The following is a 23,275-nucleotide window of genomic DNA, read 5'->3' on the forward strand; positions in this document are numbered from 1 at the left end:
AAACTGCAGGAAGAGTCTGCAGCAGAAGGAGTTCGGGTAAAGTAGGGGCTTTCCGAGAAATCACCCCGTTGAGGCGAACAGGAACACAGCAGCACCATCAAAAGAACCGGCTGACGGGAGTGCAGACCAATTAGCCTAAAGGAGGTGCAGCATAAAATAACAAAGTGAAAATCCCCTCTAAGATGCTGCGTTTATTTCTGGGCGAGGCTGTTCGAATAGACTATGTATTTTGTGATTTGATTTTTCTAAGTCAATTGTTGTTCTGAGTTGTTCCGAGTGTTTATATGTAGGCTGGGCACAGACTGTTCCATGACGCAGTCTGCATACTTTCTCTTTCACTTTCATTTTCCGCGTCGCGCTTTCTGCAGGCAGAAGACAGAGCTCGGAGGAGTAAGGACGGTGCATCGCTGGGTCTGGTAAAGTGATTTTTAATCCGCTGCTTTTCCACAACCGAAACCGATGTGTAGACTTAGCTGTGTCTCTGGGTCTTTCCTTTCACTTCAGACAATAAAGACGGGGTCGGTAAAGCGCGCGGGTGGGGTGAACTTGGGAGCACCATCACTGCTGCACTGCACCGTTATATGAGAGCAAACCGCTGACCTTCAACCAATATCTTCTTAAGGACAACAGCCAAGGTAAGCACGTGTTCTTCAGCCAATATCAATCATGAAGACTAACGGGTTAGATGTTGTCTTGTGATGATGTAAGCATTTTTAACAACCATTTTACTTACAGTTGCTAACAAGCATTTTCAATAGTGAGCTCCTTCATTTATCAAACTCTTCAGTTAGTACAACAAATCTCTGTTGGGCCTAACCATGAGCAGTTTTTTTCCATGTTTGAATACAGAATTCATTCAGAGATCATTTTTCCTAATTCTTTAATTCATTTATCTCTGTCTCAGTTTAATAAGACTGCACTCTAAAAAGTGATTCAAATAACCACACACTTACCTGTGTTACTCGTATTGACTAATTTTTGTGTCATACTGAATGGTCATTTTATAATATAAAAAAAACGTGTTCTTAGGCAGCAGGGTAGTGGGGAGCTTTGTCGCCTCAAAGTCAAGAGGCTTTTATTGTCATTCCATTTTTGTACAAGTACACAGTTGAGCAAAATCCTCCAGGAACAAGGTGCAACATGAAACAAAATAGACAGTAGGCAAAGTGCAAACGTGTGCAAAACTAGAAACAATACAATAAATATGATAATTAAAATGGACATTAGACACAGTAAACAGACAGGACAGTGCAGCACCGACGCAGCACTCATTTCTGAGTATGAGGTAGTGAGAATAAGGTGCAAATATATTTAACATGCTGTGATATGTGAGTATACAGTCAGGCGAATTGGAGAAGCTAAATTGCCCCTAGTTGTGAATGTATGTGTCTGTGTGTCTGCCCTGTGATTATCGCTGGGATAAGCAGCTTAGATTGTGTGTGTGTGTGAGACATACTCCCCTTTCGCTATGGTATCAGTTTCTTCCAAAAGTTGCAGGATGAAATCGGTTCAGGTACAGACACACACAGCACTATATGTGTCAATGCTGAATGGTTGATGAATGCTGTGTTGCTTATGTGGTTAGTAGAACATCAATCAGTTTTCAAATGTGTGAAAATGAAATGCAGTTAGTTACACATATTTAAGTGCATTTGAGAAATATAAAATAGTTTCCTTTGCAAAATAGTTGGCTATGGCGAGTACCAGCTAAAGTTAGTAGTCGTCCTTCAATCTGGTTGTTTAGCCTTCTGGCTCGCTATCTAGCTGTGACGTGATAGAATAGCATCCTATTAAATATTGGTAAAGGAGAGCTTTGTGAATCATATGTACTCATGCTGCTTCCTATGCATTGTGTTTAAAAATACATCATGTTGATTGGCTTCTTTCATCTGTGGCTTTATTATTGTGAGACAGTAATTTTAGTTACAATTCTAAGAGTATTATTACGTTATTGCCTTCTGCATATTACAGACTTTTATTATAACACAGAGGGGATAGAGTGTGTCACGTGGTTGTTAAGTGGGGCAGTTGCCACTTTCCTACACTCTATCATTTATTTGATTATTTTTGCCCATTAAAAAGTAGACAAGTGCAACGCTTCTCTACTGAGTTTCTGTAAGATTGTGCTTCACTTACATGAAGACTTAAATCACCTGCAACTCCCACACCTTACATTATCTATGTTCTCTAAATTAATTTGGATTGTTGATATAGTATTTTTATGTCAATTTATGCCCCTTAATTTATTTCCCTTTTTAGGTAAAGCAGACAAGATTTAGCTCTTTTTCAATAAAGTGGCAGCAATGTAAGCTAGTGTAGAAGTGAGTGAATAAGTGAGTGTCATTTGCAATTGACACAAAAAGAAGTGAAAATAACTAAAATAAAGTGGAAAATTACTGAGGTACAAAAACTGATTTAGTGAAGTTTTTAAATAATCCCCCAAAGTCTGCAAAATTGCAGAAAATTGCATCATTATTCCCCACCCCCGCGAACATTACCTTTGCACAACACTCTAACCCCCATAAAACATTAAACACATGCCAGAAAAACAAACTTTTGAAAGTGAATATAACTTGCTGATCTGCTTAGTCACTGTGTTCAGGATATGAGCAGCCTGATGCATGCAGTCTTTTAGGAACTGTCCCTCTGTAAACAGCTTCCCTGCTTTCACTATGAACTCGCTCACCGCATAGCTTGCCCCACCTGCTGCATCACTTTCTCTTTTTGCTTGGTGAAAATTTTTCTGCTGCTGGTGTAGCAGACATCAACAAGGCCGGAAAAGTAGATCAGGACAGTTCAAACAGCCACACCGCACACAGGGATATGGAGCTCTGTGTCGTTTATTTCTGAACACATGAGACATGGGGCAGGATTAGTGCACATACGCAGACTCGCTCTTTCTCTCTCTCTCTCTCTCTCTCTCTCTCTCTCTTGCCCATTCAGCATTCACAATGCTTTTTCTTCCAAAGATGCATATGCATACATATACATAAAGACAATGAAACTGGAAAACTGTGAAAAACTTAAATGTTAGTGTTTATATCCTTAGCAATGACTAAAAGACTTCTTTTTATTCTTAGAAAGAGAACTATATGGGAGAGAGTGAAATCGCCTGCTTACCCATTCAGCATTCACAATGCTTTTGCTGATTTACCGGAAAGCACACAGTACACAGGCATTGTGTTGCACCAATTAATGCCCCATCTACAACCAGCAAGGGGGGAACCCCATAAAAACCATACACATTGAAATTTGTTTGAAACTCAGACATTTCACAGTAATATTCATTTATCATTCCCCAAAGAGACTTAGTAAAGCTTAGTGAAGCTCACAATAGCGATGCAAAATAATATTTAAATAAAATAAAAAAAATAAAAAATTTAAAAATAGTCAAAATCAGTATTATTATGGCTACACAGGGACAGATCATTGTGAAGCTGACTGACTCATCTCCCCCTCTTCTCTCCCTTCTACTTACTGATATTTAACTGAGACATACTGATGCTCTGCGTGTTTAGTGGTGTAATGGCCTTGAGATTGTGTTCATTAAGGACAGTTACTTTCTATTTGCATTTCAGACAAGTGGTAGCCATGATAAAGTCAATAGAGATATATCTCAGATCTCTCTGTGCTCCAAGTCAACTTTTCTCTTATGTTTTGAGAGTTTCAAAAGAGACATTTTTCAAGAACAGTGCTTTTTTGCAACATGTAGGAAGGGTTTAGCCCACTTGTTATGGGAGTGTTCACTGGGTAACCGGGATACAGGAATACAACCTCAAGCGGTGTTACACAACTAAACATGCAGATCAGTATGTATCAGTAAGCGTAATGTACTGCACACCACACAATCAAACCCAAAACATTCAGAAACAAACAATGTACCTGTTTGTTTCTATATTTAATACATAATGTAAGTGGTGGAGAATGACACTGTATCCAAAGAAGATGGGAATCACCTGTGTTTGTCAGCAGAATATTAGGTTGTGGCAGAGGGTCCCAAACAAAAGGCCTTGGCATACAGACTGAACTAAGCTGAAATATCCAGTAAAATTGGGGCAGCAATTATAGACCACGTTATCAATTACAGCTTGTACATTACAGAAGGTGGAATGAGGTCCCAAATTCAAGTCAATCATTTTCCATGAAACAATACAATTTACAATCAGGAGAGTAAATTACTTCAATCCCTCACTAAACAATGATCAAAAAACACAAAATAAGTGTTTCAATTTCACAGGTTTCAGCCCTCATTAGTGCTGTGTCAAAGTGTAAGAATATCACAATGTGAAACTTACTCTTGTCTCTTGGGTAGTTTTACTAGAGATACATTTCCAGGCAATATACCGTATAACCCCCTGCAAAAATAATCATCCTTAATATTCTGAAACAAATACAATTACTCCTTTTTTCTTATTTTCTATAGTCTTGAAACAAAGGCAAGAATGGTTGAGGGCAGCGCTGTCCAAAATGATACCAAACCCTAGGACTGATTATATCAGTCAAACGTTAGACTGCATCTGACAAATCATAGCTGTACTGTGGTAGTTATCTGGTATTACTGTGTTTTTTTACAGAACTTTTACAGAAACACTCTACAGCTAATTCCCATTACAATAAAATTCGTAGACACTCTGCAAACTCAGAAAGCACTTTCATCAAAATGGAGGTGTTTCCGAAGGACACTCAGAGAGGATGGAGCCATTCAGACTTTTAAATTCTATGCAGCACAAACATTCACCACAAAGTAAGTTAACTTTTATTTAAGCAGATTACTACTATCACTGTATTGTAATGGGAATTAGCTGTAGAGTGTAAATGTAAAAGTTTAACTGGTAATACCTTAAGTCTTATCTACTTCTCTCAGGGATTTTCCATCATAAATATTCCATCCCCGTTGAGCCATTTGAGTGTTCCAAGAATATTTCACTTGTGTTTTGATTCACTTCTGTTGTGACTGGCTTTGCAGTGTTTCTGAAGTGTTTTTTATTTTCAGTGTGTTTGTAAAATTTAACTCCTATGTAGTCATGGTGATGAAAGTGTTTTCTGCATTTACAGTGCGTTTGTGAAATGTAGATCAGGTGTAGTCATTTTGATAAAAGTGTTTTCTGTGTTTTTAATTGTACTGTAATAATGAATATGTTCTTGTTGGCCACTGTAAATAATGGTGGTGGTTCTTTCTCCGCAAACAGACATTAATTGCAAAGAGCAAATACTGTTTTCCTCACATATTGACTGCACAGACACAGGGATTAAACAAAAATAAGAACACGAGCAATTTCTCACCAGGATTTTTAATTTTAGCGGCAATGCATCTGATTTGTGCTTGAGGTCGGCAAAACCATGGCGAACAACATCAGATTGAGTTTAGAAACGCCCACAGGCGATGAGGGATCAGCAGTTTGGGTAACAAGAGGCGAAAAATCGTTGCTGGTGTGAACGCAGGGTAAAGCGTTGTAACGTTAAATGCTGCACTACTTAACAGGAAAATTCGAACAAGAAGCTAGCGAATAAGAAGCTTACTTCAGCTTTGTGTGATTTAAATAAAATGTCATGCCTATGGTTTTATGGTTTTACGCTTCCTATAAATATTCCTATAAATATGTGCAAAAATGTAGGACATTTCAACACAGCAGCACAATCTTTTAGAACAAGGCTGCTGTAATATGGTGAATACAATGGAGCCTCGTTACACCACACACCATATAAGGGTGGGGGGAAAGATCGATTAGATTAAATGTATCAGGAAACTAGCTGGAGTGCTTATAAATGCAAATAAGTCTCTTCGTCTCCAAATTATCGATGTTCGTCTAAAATCTTTCTCTTTGCCTTTTCATTAGCTATTAGCTAAGTGAACTAGCTTATTTAGACTAGATTAGACTCCATAAATTCTAGCGTTTAATATCATTTATTGTTAAAACTGTGTAAAAAGATCAGCAGAGCTTTATTTTACTGCAAAGGAGGAATATTTTATTTTTATCTGGAAACTGCAGGTTGCCGACCCTTGAGCTAGCGTACGGAAGCACTCTGGCTTCTATGGAGTTGAGGGGGAAAACCATATTAGATGTTTCCACCCATTTTCCGTCTGGTTGTAGTTGCTGCCAACCAGAGAAGGGTCTGACTGCAGAGCCGCAGAGCCGCAGATTTACACCCGCAGTTTCCCGCCAGCGGTTTCAGGCCAGTGGAATGCATGCGCAGTTGGACAGCGCGATTGTGCCATGTAAACAAAGTTCTTATTAGAAAGTTGAGCATTACGAGTGACCCATTCATATTTCAACCAGAGAATGGTCTCATTTATAACATCTCTGATGTAAACAGAGTCTGTTCGTGCTGGTTGTATGTGTCGCCATGAACATTATCATTCAGGAAGGGATACCGTCACCAATATATTAATCAACCACTGGTAACCGGTTAAACCATAAGACAAAAACACTTTACGAAACCATCAGAAAGCAAAGGAAACACTTAGCTTAATGGTTTCCTTCAACGATTTAGTTCAAAAACTAAAGTTTGTTTTAGCGTAAAGCTTAATATTATGCTCAGTTTAAGCCTGCTTAAGGTAAAGTTCTATTCCTGTACATGTAATGTAAGTGTACGCATAAAGCCCTCGTATTAAGGGTAAGTTGATTGAGCTATATTTGTACATAACCCATTAGTTTGCCCAGGCCACATCAGCCGAGATACAGCGTCCTGTCTCAAAGATAACTGTAACATGTGATGCATGGACGTCCATTGCCACAGAATCTTATGTCATTGTAACTGCGCATTTTATCACAGATGAGTGACAGCCTGCGTCTCATGTGCTCCAAACAAGAGCAGTGAATGAGAGCCTTCCAGTTGACATCGCTTCCGTTTGATTTATTAATAAAAGATATTGGAAGTAGATTTATTATGGACTATTACAAATACTTTGCTTTAAAAGTTCCAAGTTGTCACACAGTGAGAAGAAAAACAACACATCACTGACATTGCTGTGCTCTAGTTGTACAAGGAGATAAAAACTTTAGTGAATAAAGACTAAAAAGGTATATTTTGTCTTATCATTCCATATGTTTACACAGATTTTAGAATGAAAAAGAGAAAGCATCTGAAAACAGGGGTTTTCTTCAACTTTATTAGTACCTTTCAGATGGTAGTATTTTGGTTTAATAAGTCTATTAATGAAATTGGCATTAACAGTTACTAAAACTGTAGTCGTTCAGAAGCAATGTTCCATATTTTACTGATATGTGATGCTTTTTATTTGCTTTTACACTGGACAAAAAATTGTTATTGTTTGACACAGTCTCACAATGGTACCACATGTGAGAGTATGAGAGTATTTTCTATAAGCTATCGCTACTTGTTTTCCTTTTATTTTGCACAGTTATTTAATGAACTTTTGTGTTCTGTAAAAGTATTTGAAAAATGACAGAGAGAAATGAGAACACATTAATACATTTGCCAAGGGACACTTCTGCTTTGCTAACAAAGTGACAATGAAGATTATGTTGACCCCAATTTTGTTAAATGTGTTTTAGCGATAAAAAATTGTAATAAACCTATAACAATGTGAAACATAGTTATTATTATCATAATTATTACTTTACATATTTACATTAAATAGTGAGTGAAGATGAAATAGTTGTTCAGGTTCATGTGGAAACCCATTAAATGCCTGGTGGCATTGTGAGATAAGAAGTGTCCCACCTTAAAATGAGCTTCAAATAAAAATCTGCTCCTTTTGTGCAAAGACCTTAACATGGTAAATGCCACTTGCTAATGACTTATATATTTGAAATATTTTTGAATATTTGTTCTTCATTTTACCTGTCCTGACATTTTTTTTTGTTAAAATCCTAAAACTCGTTGTTCATTTCCATGTTGAAATGGGAAAAAAAGCCCAGATTTTTAATGTGGTCTCAGACTTTTGGACCCCACTGTGTATATATTCTATATTGTTTACTAAACTGAAGTGCAGTACTAAAAATGTGAGTTGAGAGAACCTTTAACTCAACTAAGAAGTTGAGTGAACTCTAGTACCCTCAAATTGAGTTAACTCAAAAGACACAGTGTAACAAGTTGAGCTGACTTTTCATTTTTTACAGTGTACCTTCAGAAAAAGTAAAATAATGTAAAATCCAGGAAGCTATTTCAGATCATCACCACTCACATTTGGGCACAGGGCACAGCTTAGCTTTGTTCTCTTGTTATAAGGACATGATTATGCATGTGGTAAATAACCTTGACGTAAGGTTACCTTTAACATTTAATTGATTTAGTTAAAATCTATTTTACATGCATATTTTACCTCTAGAACAGGAGTATCTAACCATAGGCGTGTCTAACCCCTTTTTAGGGGTGCTATTGAGTCCCTGCACCCCTAAAAATAAGAGTAAAAAGTGTTTTTTTTTGTTTTTGTTTTTTTTTTTTAACGGAAGTTTGTCTCTGGTAAGCAAATACTATGATTCACTTTCTCTCTCCTACTCTTTCACTACCCCGAAGCCATGCATTAGCTCACTATAGAGCCAGTAGAGCCAGTTACAGTGTGACTGTGTGGTGTGTTGGCTCCAGTAAGTGGCGCACACCAATATTTCTTATCACTCAGCATCAACACATTACAGTCATTAGCAGCAATCCTCATTTTTGCTTCACTGAATCACAGATCACTCTTTATGTTGTAATTGTCAGCTATCTGATGTTTTTTTATCTAGCAAGCCGATGTTACAGGTTGTCAATCAACAACCATCCACTGTTTGAATTCGAGTGAGAAAAGCTAGCTATTGTGCCAATGGTAGGCCTATGTTGATATTAAAGCCAAGGTGCTAGACTAGTACTGTCTGTATTCGTATCAGCTAATTAATGTTAAACAATGATAGACCTTATGATGAGAAAAAAAAACTGGTGGTCTCATTGGGTGCTCAGCACCCCTAAAGCTCTGATCTTAGAATCGTCCCTGTATATAACTCTGGTCCTGGAGGGCTGGAATCCAGCAGTATCTAAGCAAGAATATCACCAAACAGTGCCCTCTAGGACCAGACTTTAAGACCTCTTCAGTAGAAAATTCCTCCTGCACATTGTTGTGCTTTTTCTCTCACTGTTGTTCACTTTTCTGTTCATCTCAGTTCTTCTCCCTGTCAGAGGCTATTTATTGTCAGAAGTTTTTTTTTCATTTTATTGTCAGAGGTTGAAATGCAATGCCGGAACATGATTGTGATTTTTTAGTTAATGAAGTTAATGAAGTTACTGGAATATCACTTTCCATTGTTATATTACATTAGTAAAGGTTGTGTCAGGGAATATTCATGTTCCACACTTTTGTATATAAAAGTAAACACAGTATAAAATATAAAACATAAACATTCTCAGTGAGATGTTTGCATACTGTTGATTCAAAGTAAAAAAAAATGTAACTCAGGCTACCAGGCTGGACTGGGCTGTTTGTTGTAACACACACATCATAGGCAGTAGGTCAATAGAGCGAAAAGAAGTAAAATCACAGCAACTTGGAGCACCAGCAACATCAAATAGACTGTTCTAGCCCTTTATGAACTACAGGAAAATACGTGATTATTTAAATTAACTTCAACACACAAAACAAAATCTTTGACCCTAGACAATCCAAACAGTAGGTCTATGGCACGAGTGAACAAGCAGACAGTAGATTTGTATATTAATACATTCAGACAAACGAGTAGGATTATGGGATGGTCATTGAAAAAAAAGTAAGGCTTTTATTATTTATAACGTATTTTGGATAATTTTTTTTATAAAATCTTTCTTCCAATCATATTGTGGTGGCACCTCTGTTTGCTGCTCTGTGGGGAGTGGACCACGCCCTTAGTAAACACTGTTTAGCTCGTGTGGTGTGCTTCAACCTCACTTCACTTTTTAATTTAAGCATGTTCAAGTTAAAAAATGCTGGACCAGGGCATTTCCTCCCCCTCTAGATTTTCTCTCTGCACCCCCAAGTACAAGCAATGTCCTCCTCTCATGTCTCTGGTACAAGTCAAGTGATTCATTTGAGCACTGTATTTTTTCTTTTTGTTCTTTGCACCATTTCTTCTTAGTCAATAACAAAATAAGTTTTTGATATACAATATAAAGAGATAGCTGTTTTGCAGTTTTGATCTATAGATAATAGATATAAATAATATGGCACACACCTTCAACCAGCTTGGGATATTATTCATTTCGACAGCTTTCAGGCTAGAATTGATAAATTCATATTCTTCATGAGACATTGTTAACTTCAATTATATGTAGTGTTGGTGCTTACTGATGAGACAAAGTTAAAATTAACCAAACAAGGACTTTTACAAACCCCTTTGATAATGCACAGAGTTAATGCTTTTAAATATTTATGAAAGGATTCACTAAAAAAAGTGCAACATATAAAGTAAAGTGGCACAATGCATGTCTTAAAAGCTTGAAGTGTCAGTGTTCCAACTCAACTCCAACAGAGGAAACAAAACTCTCAACTGAAATGATTCTTGTTTATTTGACAGTCAGTTGTACATTCATGCAGAATAGCTAAAATCATAAACAGATGAACAAAATTAGTTGCCAACCCAATTAAAATATCATGTGGCCCCCTTAAACTATCACAATAGTGTAGTGATACAGTAATTAGTATACTCAGAGATTGAAGCCATCTTTAGAATTTGCAGAGACTACAGTGGATTTGTGATTATTAGGGTGTTGGCAAATAATTACACCTTTATGTCTGAGCAAACTAAGGATGCAGGGTATTAAAAATGATAGTATAATTTCATGATTAATGAAACTTGATTCAGTCTGCTTACAAATATAAGGATGGACTACAGGTCATATGATTTGTAACCAATCGCCCTGCAGAGTAATTGATATCTTCTGAGTATTTTACCAGTGTCTTTCGTTAATTGGTTCCCAGCACTTCTAGTTGGTACTTACACATTTTATTGCTGTTAATTCTGTCATTATTGACTAAATAATATATTAGTAGTTTAGCACTGCATTTTCTTTTGTAACACATCATCTATTGTTCAGATATCAGATATTATGGACATTTGCATGCTTACTATCTCTCTGCCTTAACCATGTCATAACCTCTGACATGATTTTTGTTGGTGTAGTGCAGTGGGTAACACCTCTGCCCTCCTTGTTACAGACTATGGGTTCAGTCACCTGCTTGGGCAAGCACCCTACACTAAACTGATGAGAGTCTTAGCAAGACTCCTAACACTGCCTTTGCCTACCTCTGTAAAAAAAAAAAAGATCAAATTGTAAGTCACTCTGGATAAGAGCAATTTACAAATGCCACAAATCTAATCAGAGACCTCTGAAAATAGTTCACCTTTGTTACAAGTGGGAATTTTGGTATGGCTGCCCTGTGTTGGCTGACCCTCGGCATAAGCTGCATTAATGTAATGATAGACAGATTTAGTTACGTACAAACAAAAAACAGCACTAGAGTAATGCTATTTCATTTAGCTATTTTTTCTTGCAGTGCACCACTCTTTATCTGGCTTTATGTTTTTAAAAGTATCCTGATTGGTCAGTCCACTATGTGCTTCGGGCCAGTTTCATACCCCTCTTAACAATGGACCTGAATATTACATGAATATTGTGCTCCACTGATATGTTGAAATTCAACTGGTTTGCCAAATTGCACTGTAATTTGTGTTCAGATGTCCCACATCATGAAGGAGCCAATATGTCTGATCAGCAGCGATCATGAGGGACAACTACGTGTTCAAGAAGAAGCTAAAGCAATTCTGGATGAGATAACTCAGCCAGTGGTGGTGGTGTCTGTGGTGGGGCTTTACCGCACAGGGAAGTCTTACCTTATGAACCGCCTGGCAGGGCAGCAAAAAGGTAAGAAAAACTTGCAAACCTGAGAAAATGTATTAGAATAATACTCTCAATGAGATCTTATTTGACTAGCCATACCTAGACCTGTCACAATTATGAACACCTAACTGCAATTATTTGAGATGATTGCAATTATTTAAGCTGACTGCAATTCTTTTCCACAGTCATTAGATTTCACACTCATATTATGGCACAACAAACAAAATGTGAATTAGGTGCATTGAGGCAAACATATCGCTGTTGTCAGAAGAAAACCATGTATCTCCAAAATGGAATCAGACATTTTTCCAAGTAATTTCGGGCTATTTCTTTTGGTCCAAAATTATGTCAAAAACTGAAAAACGACAAAACTGAAGATACAAGGTTTTCTTCTGACAGCACACACACACACATCATCTAAACCGCTTATCCTACTGGGTAAGTGGGGTGCTGGAGCCTATTCCAGCTGTCATTGGGCGGAAGGCAGGATACACCCTGGACAGGTCGCCAGTCCATCGCAGGGCAGACTCTTCTGACAGCAGTGAAATGTAAATAAAAGAAAACAGTAAATGCATTAATTGAGACATCATGTGGCTTATGAAAAAGTTGTAATTTCTAAATTGGTGCTCTAACCTGTTTAGAGGGCAGCGCTGAGTAATGTTTGTTTATTTGTTATGTATATAGGTAATTCCAATGTTATTAACATGTTTGCTAGCAGTGATTCCTTATATTTTCATTATTGTGAAGAACAAATAACTTTGCTTAACTATACAAATAATTCTGTGTAAATATAGACATTTGTGTGAGTGTATTGTTCTGACCATATAACCAGTTTTAGCTACTAAGTAAATATAGCTAGCAGGTAAGGTGGCTAATCTTTAGGCTTTGGCCACTTTAGGCATGTATTTTAATAATTACAAACAATGAACAAGAAAACACAATTAAATCATTAATCACAATTATTTATATGACAATAAATCATCAGCTAAAATGTAATGATCGTAACAGCCCTAGTTATACCCAGTATGAATTTGTGCATGCTGGCCTTTACCAACACATGTGGTGGAATAAAAAAATGAGACACTAAGTGGATTTATGCAAATGCCTGTCTCAAAAAGATTACAATGTTTTCCAAGCAGTTATCATACACTGTAAAAAATGATTTAAAGTGTTTTTGAGTTTTGATTTTATGTAAAATGTTGCATCTAACCTATAATTGTGCTTTGCTTCATTCAAAGCATTTTGAGCTGAAGAAAACCAGTTAAAATGCTTATATTGTAGTGACTCTCAGAGTATGACACCACTACTCCGAAGGCTCTGATTTTGTTCAGTTTCCCAGTGAAAGAAGTCTATAAAAAGCCCACAATACAATGCAAAAATTTGAGTCAACATTCTTGAAAATTATGTAAAGTATCTTTTGTTCTTATTATCGTTCTTCACAAACATTTGTTAGTAACTATGTAGTTACTTCATAGCAGTTCAAGAGCAATGTTGTTTTCTTTGATCCTGCCTAGGTTTTGCCCTAGGCAGCACCATTGAGTCGAAGACTAAAGGTATCTGGATGTGGTGTGTGCCACACCCTACTAAAGCAGAACATACTTTGGTGCTGTTGGACACTGAGGGACTGGGGGATGTGGACAAGGCAAGGCATTTTCATAGAATCTTCATTTCATTCCATTTTGTTCTTGTCATAAATGGATATAGTCACATAGAACATATGGTGCTGTACTTGTGTCATGTCACCTGACCATACAGTCTCTTCTGATTGTCAGAGTAGTTGGTGGAATTTGGTGCTAATTGAGTCCTACTGGCATTTTTTAAGGGTGATGAAAAGCATGACACCTGGATCTTCTGTCTGGCGGTTCTGCTCAGTAGTACTCTGGTCTACAACAGCTTAGGGATAATCGACAACAATGCACTTGAGAAGCTGCAGTATCCTTCACCAAATGTCACATACACTCTGCATCATGAATTCAGAGAGATATACACACAGGTACAGTTGCTTTCTTGAACAGCGCCCTCTGCAGCTATGTGACAGAACTGACCGAGAATATTCGGGTGAAGGCACAGAGGGGCGCTGACGATGATGACTCAGCAGAGTTCATGCGCGTGTTCCCGTCATTTATCTGGGCAGTGCGAGACTTCACACTGGAGCTGAAAAAAGAAGACCAGCCCATCACAGCTAATCAATACCTGGAGAGTGCTTTGGTGCTCAAACATGGTAAGAAAGTCTAAACACATAGATACACACACACACTCATTTACACTCTTGTAGTCTCTAAATTAAGAGTTTGAATGGATCATTGCTACTATATTAGTGTAGCTAAATGCTGCTACTACACTAACTTTAGTACAGCATCTCAGGTTAAAGCAACAAAACCCCCAAATTAGTCATTGGTAATGCCCATCCATGGACTACAACTCCCCCTATCACACAGTACCATCAACCTGGAGATGTGAGGACTGCCTCCTCTCAGACTGCTTTCAGATAGATGGCTGAGGAATCACTAGGTTTTGAACTCATGAGCTTTTAATGATTAGGCAGTTAGATGACTGTTTAAATTTCCACAAAGCCACAAAATTGCTTACATTTCTGTGTCCAAGTAAGAATGAAAAGGTGAATTAACTCAGAGCAGTGTGACATGTGCTTAAATAATTTCATGGTATTTTAGGGGCTTAAATTAGATGATGAGTTAATTTTCTCATCTAAATTTATGAAGTTGAGAACATTTTTAAAAAGCTATGCAGAAGGTTTACTTAAAATGTCAAGCTGACCTCACAGTGCACATATTTCACAGTGCACACACATACACAGTATCTGCGCTATATGTAAACACTTTTTCACTGGTGCTCAGAAAAGGTGGGAGGGCAATGCTTGTGTCAAGTCTAAGCACAGACATATATATTTGTAAATATATGTTTAATTTGGGTTTCCTTATTTTTAGGTACTGTGACCCAGAAGGATAAGCAGTTTAGAAAATGTGTGTGTGTGTGTGTGTGTATGTGTATTTCTAGGTAACTCTGCTAAAATTGAGCAGTTCAACCTGCCCAGGCGTTGTTTGCGGAACTTTTTCGCAGAGCGGCAGTGTTTTGTGTTTCCACGGCCAGCCGGAGATGATGACCTGAGGAGGATGGAGGAGCTGACGGAGGTGGAGCTTGACCCACGGTTTCTGCAGCGGGCTAAAGAGTTCTGTAACTACGTGTTCAGCAATGCCAAACCCAAAACCGTAACAGGAGGACGTACACTTACCGGCACCGGTCAGTCATTACTGATGGAATCTATCCAAGCAAAGCTTACTGTTTTAAAGGGCCCACTTTCTACATTTTTCTTGTATTTTTTCTTGATTTCCACTTTTAACATTTGTGCGGTTTTACAGACAAACAGCAGTCATAGTTTATTTTTACAAGACCATTTTCCAACCTTTCTTTATGATATAGAATTAAACAGGCTGTTTTGTTATGTAGATGACCTCTCTTTAACACATGAGGAACATTTGGTTTTCCACTTTGAAGTCAAAATTGGTGATGAATGAATGAATGTACGAATGGATGAATAAATAGATTCATGAATGGGGGTATACTTATAAGATATGTATAGGTAAAAAAGACATGTTCTTGAAAGACTAATTTAAATATAAAACTTCAGTGATTTCAGACGCAGTACAGCAGTTCATTTTTTTCCTACTTTGGTGGTCTCTTTTAGAAATGTCATGGAATTCAAATCAAAACCATTTGAATTTATGTCAGTAAGTCTGATCACAAATATGTTTATAGGGTAAAATCTAACGAGATTTGATCCACAGAACGTATTGTATTGCAACCACGTTAATATCATCATCATCATAACACCCCATGACTAAATAATAATGTTCTCTGCCAGTTCTGGGCAATCTGACAGAAGTATATGTGGAGGCCATCCGTAGTGGTCGGATTCCATGTCTGGAGAACGCAGTGGAGACTCTGGCCCAGATCCAGAATGGGCGAGCAGTGGAACAGGGCCTGCAGGTCTACCGGAGTGAGGTATTCGAGTATCTGTGCTTTCCACTGGACCCGGCTGAGCTTTCCGACATCCACGCTCAAGCAGAGAAGAAGGCAGTTGAGGTCTTCATCAGCACTTCCTTTAATGACACTGAGCAAAAATCACAGCTGGAACTCATGGTACATCACAGATACTGAGAAATAAATGCTAAAAGGCTTATTTTTTGCAATGTTTTATTATTTTTTCTTGATAAACTTTATCCACTTTATTTTTCACATGACCACTGTGTTTCGAGATTATGGCTGAAATATCTTGTTTAGGAATGAAAGTGTCATTTATTACTGTTTTTAGCCTACTTTTTAAGTTTTTGTTTTGTTCCATTCAATGTCTCTGAGTGATTTTGGAACAACATGCAGTTTGGGGCTGTCAGGAACAGCAATGTTATAGGCATGAAAAGCGCAGTTAAATAATTTCACTTACCTGCCTGTTGTATTTAAACTAGAGTTAACATCAAAATCCAGTATTGCTCGGTGCTAATGCCACTAGCATGATGCTAACATACCATGGAGAGCATACGAGGAGCATTATCATACCGCTGGTTTAAAAAACTCATTTCTATCATGATAGGCACAGAAATAAGGTGGATAATGTATTTGACCTGTGTTTATTTTAGGGTTAGCCATATAAGATTTTATTTGGAAAAAAAGAAAAACTCTCACTGTCTCTCAAATATACACAAATCACTCACTCTTTTTTCATTTTTTTCTGTCTGCATTCCCAAAGAGGCAGATCCAGACTGAGTATGAGGAGCTGTGTAGTCAGAATCAAGACGAGTGTATGCGTGTGTGTCACTCAGCGCTGGAGTGTGTGTTTGCTCCTCTGGAGGAATCTCTGAATGATGGCTCCTTCATGAAGCCTGGAGGATATCAAGACTATCGAGACACACTCAAGCGCCTCACAAAGGAGTACAGACAACGCACACTCACACAGCTAATGGTGTGTCTGCCCACGCAGTCTGTTTGTTTGCTTATGTACAGACAAAAGTGAAAAGCATTTGGGGGGCATCCAACCTATGTGTCCCCACCCAACCCAGCATTATCATTTTGTATGCCAGAACTAAAAAACTAATTAACTAAACAAAACTAATTAATACTTTTATACAGTTTTGATATTTTTTACAAGAATTTTAATACTTTTTATTTTAATTAAGAGAAAGTTAGTTATGGCCTATAGAGGATAAATAGAATCTGCTAAATTATATGTCAGACAAAAACCTTCTTTATCACTTTACAAAATTGTAACTTTACAGGAGAAGGAAAAAGATTTATAACCCTGAGTATAAGTTAAAGGGGTTTTATTGCAGGTGATTTTGGACCATTTCTATTGGTCCATTCATCAGGAAATTTTCTCCCAATGTAAAGTGTAGCTGGCATTTTAAATATCCAAAAAATTAAAAACACTGACAAAAATGGAGATACAAGGTTTTGTTCCGACAGCAACAATATATAAATACAACAATGAAACAATAAATAATGTACAATAAATAGCAAGAATAGCAAGGGATCCTGTGATAACAGTAACTACACTATTAAAATACACAGTGTATTTGTGTATAAGTGTGCGTTATGCATGTGTGTGTGTTTACAGAGTGAGGAAGTGTTGAGTCAGTATCTAAAGGAAAAGGAAAAGTTTGCGAAGAGTATTCTGGCAGCGGATCATTGCCTTTCTAAAGCAGAGCAAGAGATGGAGGGTAAACAGAGACACACACACACACTCTCTCTCTCTTTCTCTTTCTACCTCTCTCTCTCTTTCTCCCATTTAAACCACAAGTAGTCTCTCTCACACATAATACAACCCACATTGGCACTACAAAAAATAAAACACTATGCTTGCAGGGATGGGTCCCAGCAGTGGTGTAACTATCTTAAGACCCTCCCCCATCTGACAATTACTTTCAGTTAATAAAAATGAATGTAATTTGTTGGTTTACTTGTTACTGAACTTGTTTCAAACAACTTGATGGTCTCTAGGCCTGCCACTCTACTCTACTAGCATCTAACTTTAACCTGAATGTTTATGTTAGCGGGGCTGCCAACTCTCACACACTGGCTGTGAGACTTTTAAGTCTAATCTCATGCTCTCACGCTGCACTTGACATTTCTTACGCATTTTTACATCTCTCCTCAAAACAACCCAAAAATTATCAGTATTGAACAAAAGCAGAACTTACCAGCTTTCAGTTTTTGCTCCTCTTAAGGTTTACCTGTTGTCACTCCTCACTTAATGTGACAGAACATCATTTTATGTAAGTTATGCAAAATGTTCTATGTATGTATTAAATTTTACTTAAAAGTAATGATTTTATTTTGAACGGGTGTTTATGGTGATGATGTGGAAACAGGTCAGATTTGAGCCAATTAAAGATCTGATGCTGATACAACGTTTTAGTAATATTTAAGATAGTGTTTTAGGCTAGAAAATTAAAAATGTCTGCATTCCTAAGAAAATCAAATGTTGTTGACCCAAACTGCTCTCACAAAATGATGCAGAAAATTAATTAAAAAGTTTTTGTGTTAAACATTATATGTAATGGCATTCATCACTGGTAACAAAACATTTATCAAGAACCTGAAATAGTGAGCATAAGGAGTAGCACTTTCTCTACTTCAGGAGTCTCAAAGTACTGGCCCACAGGTCTGCCATATGTCTGATTAATTTAAGACATAACAGTAAATAAAGCATGTCAGAATGAAGAAATTAGCCAAATTATCAAGCAATAAAATAACTGCTTTCCATTCTCAGCAGTTCGCTCACAAAAACTTTACTTGCATTCAGCAGAAACATCAGTGCTATCATAATAATCCCATGCAATTCTACTGTTCTATGTAGTCCAGATAAGTAGCTTTTTAAATGTAGTTTTTCTCAGGTGCCTAAACCTTTTGCACAGAACTATATGTGTGTGTGCATGTTTGCGTAATGTTGCTTTTTTATCTCTCAGTGGAGCAATTAAAAAGAGAGGCTCTAGAACAGAAGCAGAAGGCTCTAGAAGAGCAGAATCGGCTGCAAGAGCAAGTGTTCCGTGACCAGCAGAAAACCTATGAGCAACATATGCACCACCTGCTGGAACGCATGGAGAAAGAGCACGAGAGAGTGAGAGAGGATAATAAACAAGTGCTGGAAGCCAAACTCAAAGTAAGAGATGAAATGAACTTTATTACTATGTATATGTTTGACTGTTGCAAGCAAGGATGCACTGATTGATTCTCTGTCCATGCTTATTCCAAAATCTAAACTCATACAGAGTACCAATCTGATACCAGTACTCTATTAAGAAGCTCATGTTTTGTAGTAGCACAGTATATACAATTAAATATACAGTAGAGGTAAGTGTATCGTAGTGGTGATGTTTATATTATTGTACAACGTTTATTAAATTACACTAATAAATTGTATTCTTTTTGAATGTGACTAATATCTAAAGAGTTTAATATGGTTAATATCCAGTTCAAATAAAGTATACTGGAATGTTTCATCATACTTGTTGAATGTTGTGTGTGATTGTATCTCGTATATGCTGTGCTTCAGGCATGTTGTACTACGGTTGTATGCACAAATAATTTGGAACGTTTGGCCAAATTAACATATTTTGTAGATTTTTAAGTGAAAAAGCTTCTTGCAAAATTCTCATATGACAGCAAATCATCTGCAAGAAGCTGTAGCTGACAGAAGTCTTGCTTGCACAAACATGATCTTCATGGAAGAGTCAACAGACGGAAACTTTGCCTACAACCTCATTACAAAAGTCAATGTCTGAAGTATGCATAACAACCTTTAGATAAGCCAGAGGAAGAAATAAAAATGGAACTCTTTGGCCATGATCACCAAAGGTACGGAGAAAGAAAAGGAGCATTAACTGATTAATAGAACAGATTGCTAACTGTTAAACATGAGGGTGGCTCTATTATGCTTTTGGGTTGTGTGGCACAGTCAGTGGCACAGGAAACATGATGGGTGGCAAGTGTGACCCAGTTAGTTAAGAAACAGAAGAGAAAAAAAAAGTCTGGCTTCTACAACAAGACCCAAGTGATCCAAAATATACCTCAAGATTGAACATAAACTACTAAAAGGAATGCAAGCTGAACCTTTGGAGTGGCCCTCACAGTCCCCTGACCTGAACATCTTGGAAGATCTGTGGGTAGATCTTAAAACATGCTATGCATGCAGGAAGGCCCAAGAATATAACACGGCTAGAACTGTTCTGCATGGAAGAGTAGGATAAAAATCCTAAAACAAGAACAGAAAGACTCCTAATTGGCTAAAAAAGGCATTTACAAACTGTGACAACTCTGGAACTGTGCCAGTGTAGGTGTTACTAAGTATTGACTCAGTAATGTGTTCAAACATTTGTACATGCCAAAATTACTACTTTATTTAAGTAACTGTGCATTAACATTTGCAGAAAGTTGACATTTATAAAAGTAGTTTGCTGCAGAGTGTGCAGGGGTAGCCAGGGGTACCCAAACTTTTGCATACAAATTTGTGTGTGTATTGAGTGTACGGTCATACAAAACTAGAAGCTTTTTGTTGTACCATCTACTTACATAGTTAAGATAAAGTCAAGTGCTACAAATACTGTGTGTATGTGTGTGCCTGCGTGGGTGTGTGCATGTGTGTGTGTGTTTCAGGAGCAGGAGGCTCTGTTACAACATGGTTTTCAGGAAAAAGCTGCTCTGATGCAAAAGGAGATTGAGAGCCTAAAGCATGAGATGAAGAAAGAGGGCGAGTCAGAGCGCTCTACATTCAGTAAGGTGGTGGACACCGTTGGCACGGCAGCAGCACTCTTTCTGCCTGGCATTGTCCCCAAAGCTATTGGACTTGGCGCCTCCTTTCTATCAAAGTGGTTCAGATGATCCAACTGTTCGCAGCTTTAAATTGTGAGGAACGTCATTACATTTTTTTCCCCAAGTGTACATCAGCAGTAGCATACAATAAAGGTAACACTGAACTATACCAATGCTAATACTGAGCGACACTCTTAAAATATAAAGGTGCCTAAAGGTTTTTTAGGGTGCTTCGCACCTACCTTACACTCTTTGGATACAGTCCAAAGAACTGATCCAGCAGTTCACTAGTGGTGGGAATTTTCATGATGGTGTGCACCAAACGAGGAAATTCAGCATGCTCTGTTATTCTTCTAGCAGTACATCAGTGCTGTACTGGCCACATTACCTGTCTGTTTTGCCGTCTGATTTGATTGTGACAGAGATAGACATTAAATAGTCTCTGGTTTCTATTTCTCTACTTTTATGGTGGCAAATGTGAGAGTAACAGAGCACTTGTATCCATGCAAAACTTCTGACCAATAAACAAACACCCACCTTTGTCATTTTTTTTAATTCAGTGCACTTTAACAGTTGCCATCAAAGTTGCATTCGAACCAAATAAAAAAGATACAGTGTCTCAAAACCCAAACTCTGGTGTGGACTTTAGCAAGCAAACTAGGTATGAAAACAGCTGTAAATTAGATGTGTAAGAGTTTAAAAATGCTTCTTTATAGTCTTTTGTCTCATGTACAAAATGTTGGAAGGATCCGTTTATTGAAAGGGGAGAAAGGCATTGCTTCAAAGAACGCTTTTGATATCTTTGCTTTTAAGAGTGTACTAGGAAGTATAAAATGACACAAATATCACAAGCTTAGTAATAGTCCATTACAGCATACGACTGCATACCTATATGAGATGTTCATACCTCTATGCCAATTCTTTCTTCAACCTTTCTCTGGTTAGGAACTATAGGTGAAAATATTCCATGCAAAATGAATGGTGCCATTCTAGCTAACTCTGACATGTTCAGCATTATTGTTACATAAAACTGATAAAACGTACTTTTCTAAATGTGCTTCAGAACTGTTACTAGAACTGACATGCAAACTGAGAAAGATACAGCCTTGAAGATAAGGCTGCAGAAGTTTTCGCTAATGTAAAGCAGACAGTGGACAATTGTATCTTATACAACCCCTAGTGTCCCTGTAATTTTTTTTTTAATGTTATCAAGCAACATTTAATTAAAATGTATTTTCTTTTTTAAAGCATAAATATTTGCTTGACAAAGGCTATAAAAGATCCTAAAAATTGTTAGTAATAACAGTCTGTAATGTGTACTCCAACTGTGTGGTGATAATAATGCTTTATGTTTGCAAATTCTTTCACACAAATCTCAGAGGATTCATCTTACATTTTGTGTTTTTACAGCAATGGCTTCTATAATGAACTAACAGTTTCATAGTTATGGTATTTGCCCTCTGTTGTTCTTTACTATTAGCAGTGCTTTGTTAAATGTTTACTGGCTTTGTTTTCACAACTGAAATGTATTAGTATATAAATACATATATCTATATGAATAAAGTGCATTATTTGACATCAATCGACCTTACCTATAACGTCACTGAAACTTTCTGTCAGTCTTTCAGAGTTTAGTTGTTTCTTAATGTAATTGTGCAGCTGAAAACCATGTTACACAACTATGAAACAAGGTGTAATTGTACAAACTCAATTCCAAAAAAGTTGGGACAGTACATAAAACAAATAAAAACAGAAAACGATGATCTGTAAATCCACTTTCACCTGTGTTGTGGTGCATTATGAAGTGCAACATATGACAACTAAGAGCCCCATATGGTTGCCCCGCTGAAGACTTTTACTGAAAAATGGCAAAAAATGTAGTCCCCAAACATTAAGTGCTGTTAAAAGGAAAGATGATGTAGCATAGTCCTAAGCTCTTATGTCAACATTTTTGGAACTTTTTTAGCAGGCATCATATTGAGAATGTGCATATATTTACACAAAAACAATAAAGTTCAAAAGGCATAGCATTGAACATTGTGTCTTTGCCCTGTTTTCAATTTAATATGGGTGCTTCTAGTTTTTTTGTAGCATTTCATGAACTGTCCCAAATTGTGGAATTGAGTTTATACTTAAAAGCACCTATATAGTCTACAGTTAACTCCACTGGACTGGTTTACTGAAGAAAGTGTTCAACAGTATTTAACCACTAGCCAGGTTAGGAAATTCAAGTATCTGCACAACACCACATGTTTTTGTAAGAGGACTCAGACTTTATAGAGTATATGGGTAAATCGCAAACATAAAATACCCTTAATTTTCCATTCTCATGTAAGGTTTTTGAACAAAATTTACACAGATTATTCACTAAACATCTGTCTCTCTATATATTTATCAGGACTGAGTTAATGTGGCCATTTTTACCAGCAGTTAAATGCCTCGGCGCCCTTGTCACTAAAAATGGTTTAAGAGAAAGATTAAATATGCATAACAATTTAGAAAATTGCAGAAGTAAATTAGGATGTGATTACAAAGAGATATTACCATTATAACAAGAATGTACTGTACTTCACTATGATAGTTTAGCAGGATGATATCAAACAGCCCAAATAAATAGAACAAGGGTATTGCAGTAAAGGGTTTGAAT

General features: G+C 37.2%; 1 protein-coding gene across 1 annotated transcript; it reads left to right on the plus strand.

The window, feature by feature from the left end:
- Window positions 1-38: 38 nt before the first annotated feature.
- gbp2 (guanylate binding protein 2) lies at window positions 39-22,219 on the plus strand. Its single transcript, XM_036562435.1, has 13 exons — window positions 39-144; window positions 369-416; window positions 505-635; window positions 11,646-11,832; window positions 13,323-13,450; window positions 13,631-13,740; window positions 13,836-14,029; window positions 14,824-15,066; window positions 15,689-15,966; window positions 16,571-16,783; window positions 17,435-17,537; window positions 18,786-18,979; window positions 20,473-22,219. Exons 4-13 carry the CDS (start codon window positions 11,646-11,648, stop codon window positions 20,695-20,697), a joined length of 1,875 nt encoding a protein of 624 aa, XP_036418328.1. The 5' UTR covers window positions 39-144; window positions 369-416; window positions 505-635; the 3' UTR covers window positions 20,698-22,219.
- Window positions 22,220-23,275: the final 1,056 nt, after the last annotated feature.

This window comes from Colossoma macropomum, unplaced genomic scaffold, assembly GCF_904425465.1.
Source record: "Colossoma macropomum unplaced genomic scaffold, Colossoma_macropomum, whole genome shotgun sequence".
Classification (NCBI taxonomy): Eukaryota; Metazoa; Chordata; class Actinopteri; order Characiformes; family Serrasalmidae; genus Colossoma; species Colossoma macropomum.

Coding starts and splice junctions, on each gene's coding strand:
- gbp2 (XM_036562435.1), top strand. CDS start 11,646: ATGTCCCACATCATGAAGGAGCCAATATGTCTGATCAGCAGCGATCAT. Junction 13,741..13,835: donor AATGCACTTGAGAAGCTGCA/GTATCCTTCACC, acceptor CGCCCTCTGCAG/CTATGTGACAGAACTGACCG. Junction 18,980..20,472: donor TGCTGGAAGCCAAACTCAAA/GTAAGAGATGAA, acceptor TGTGTGTTTCAG/GAGCAGGAGGCTCTGTTACA.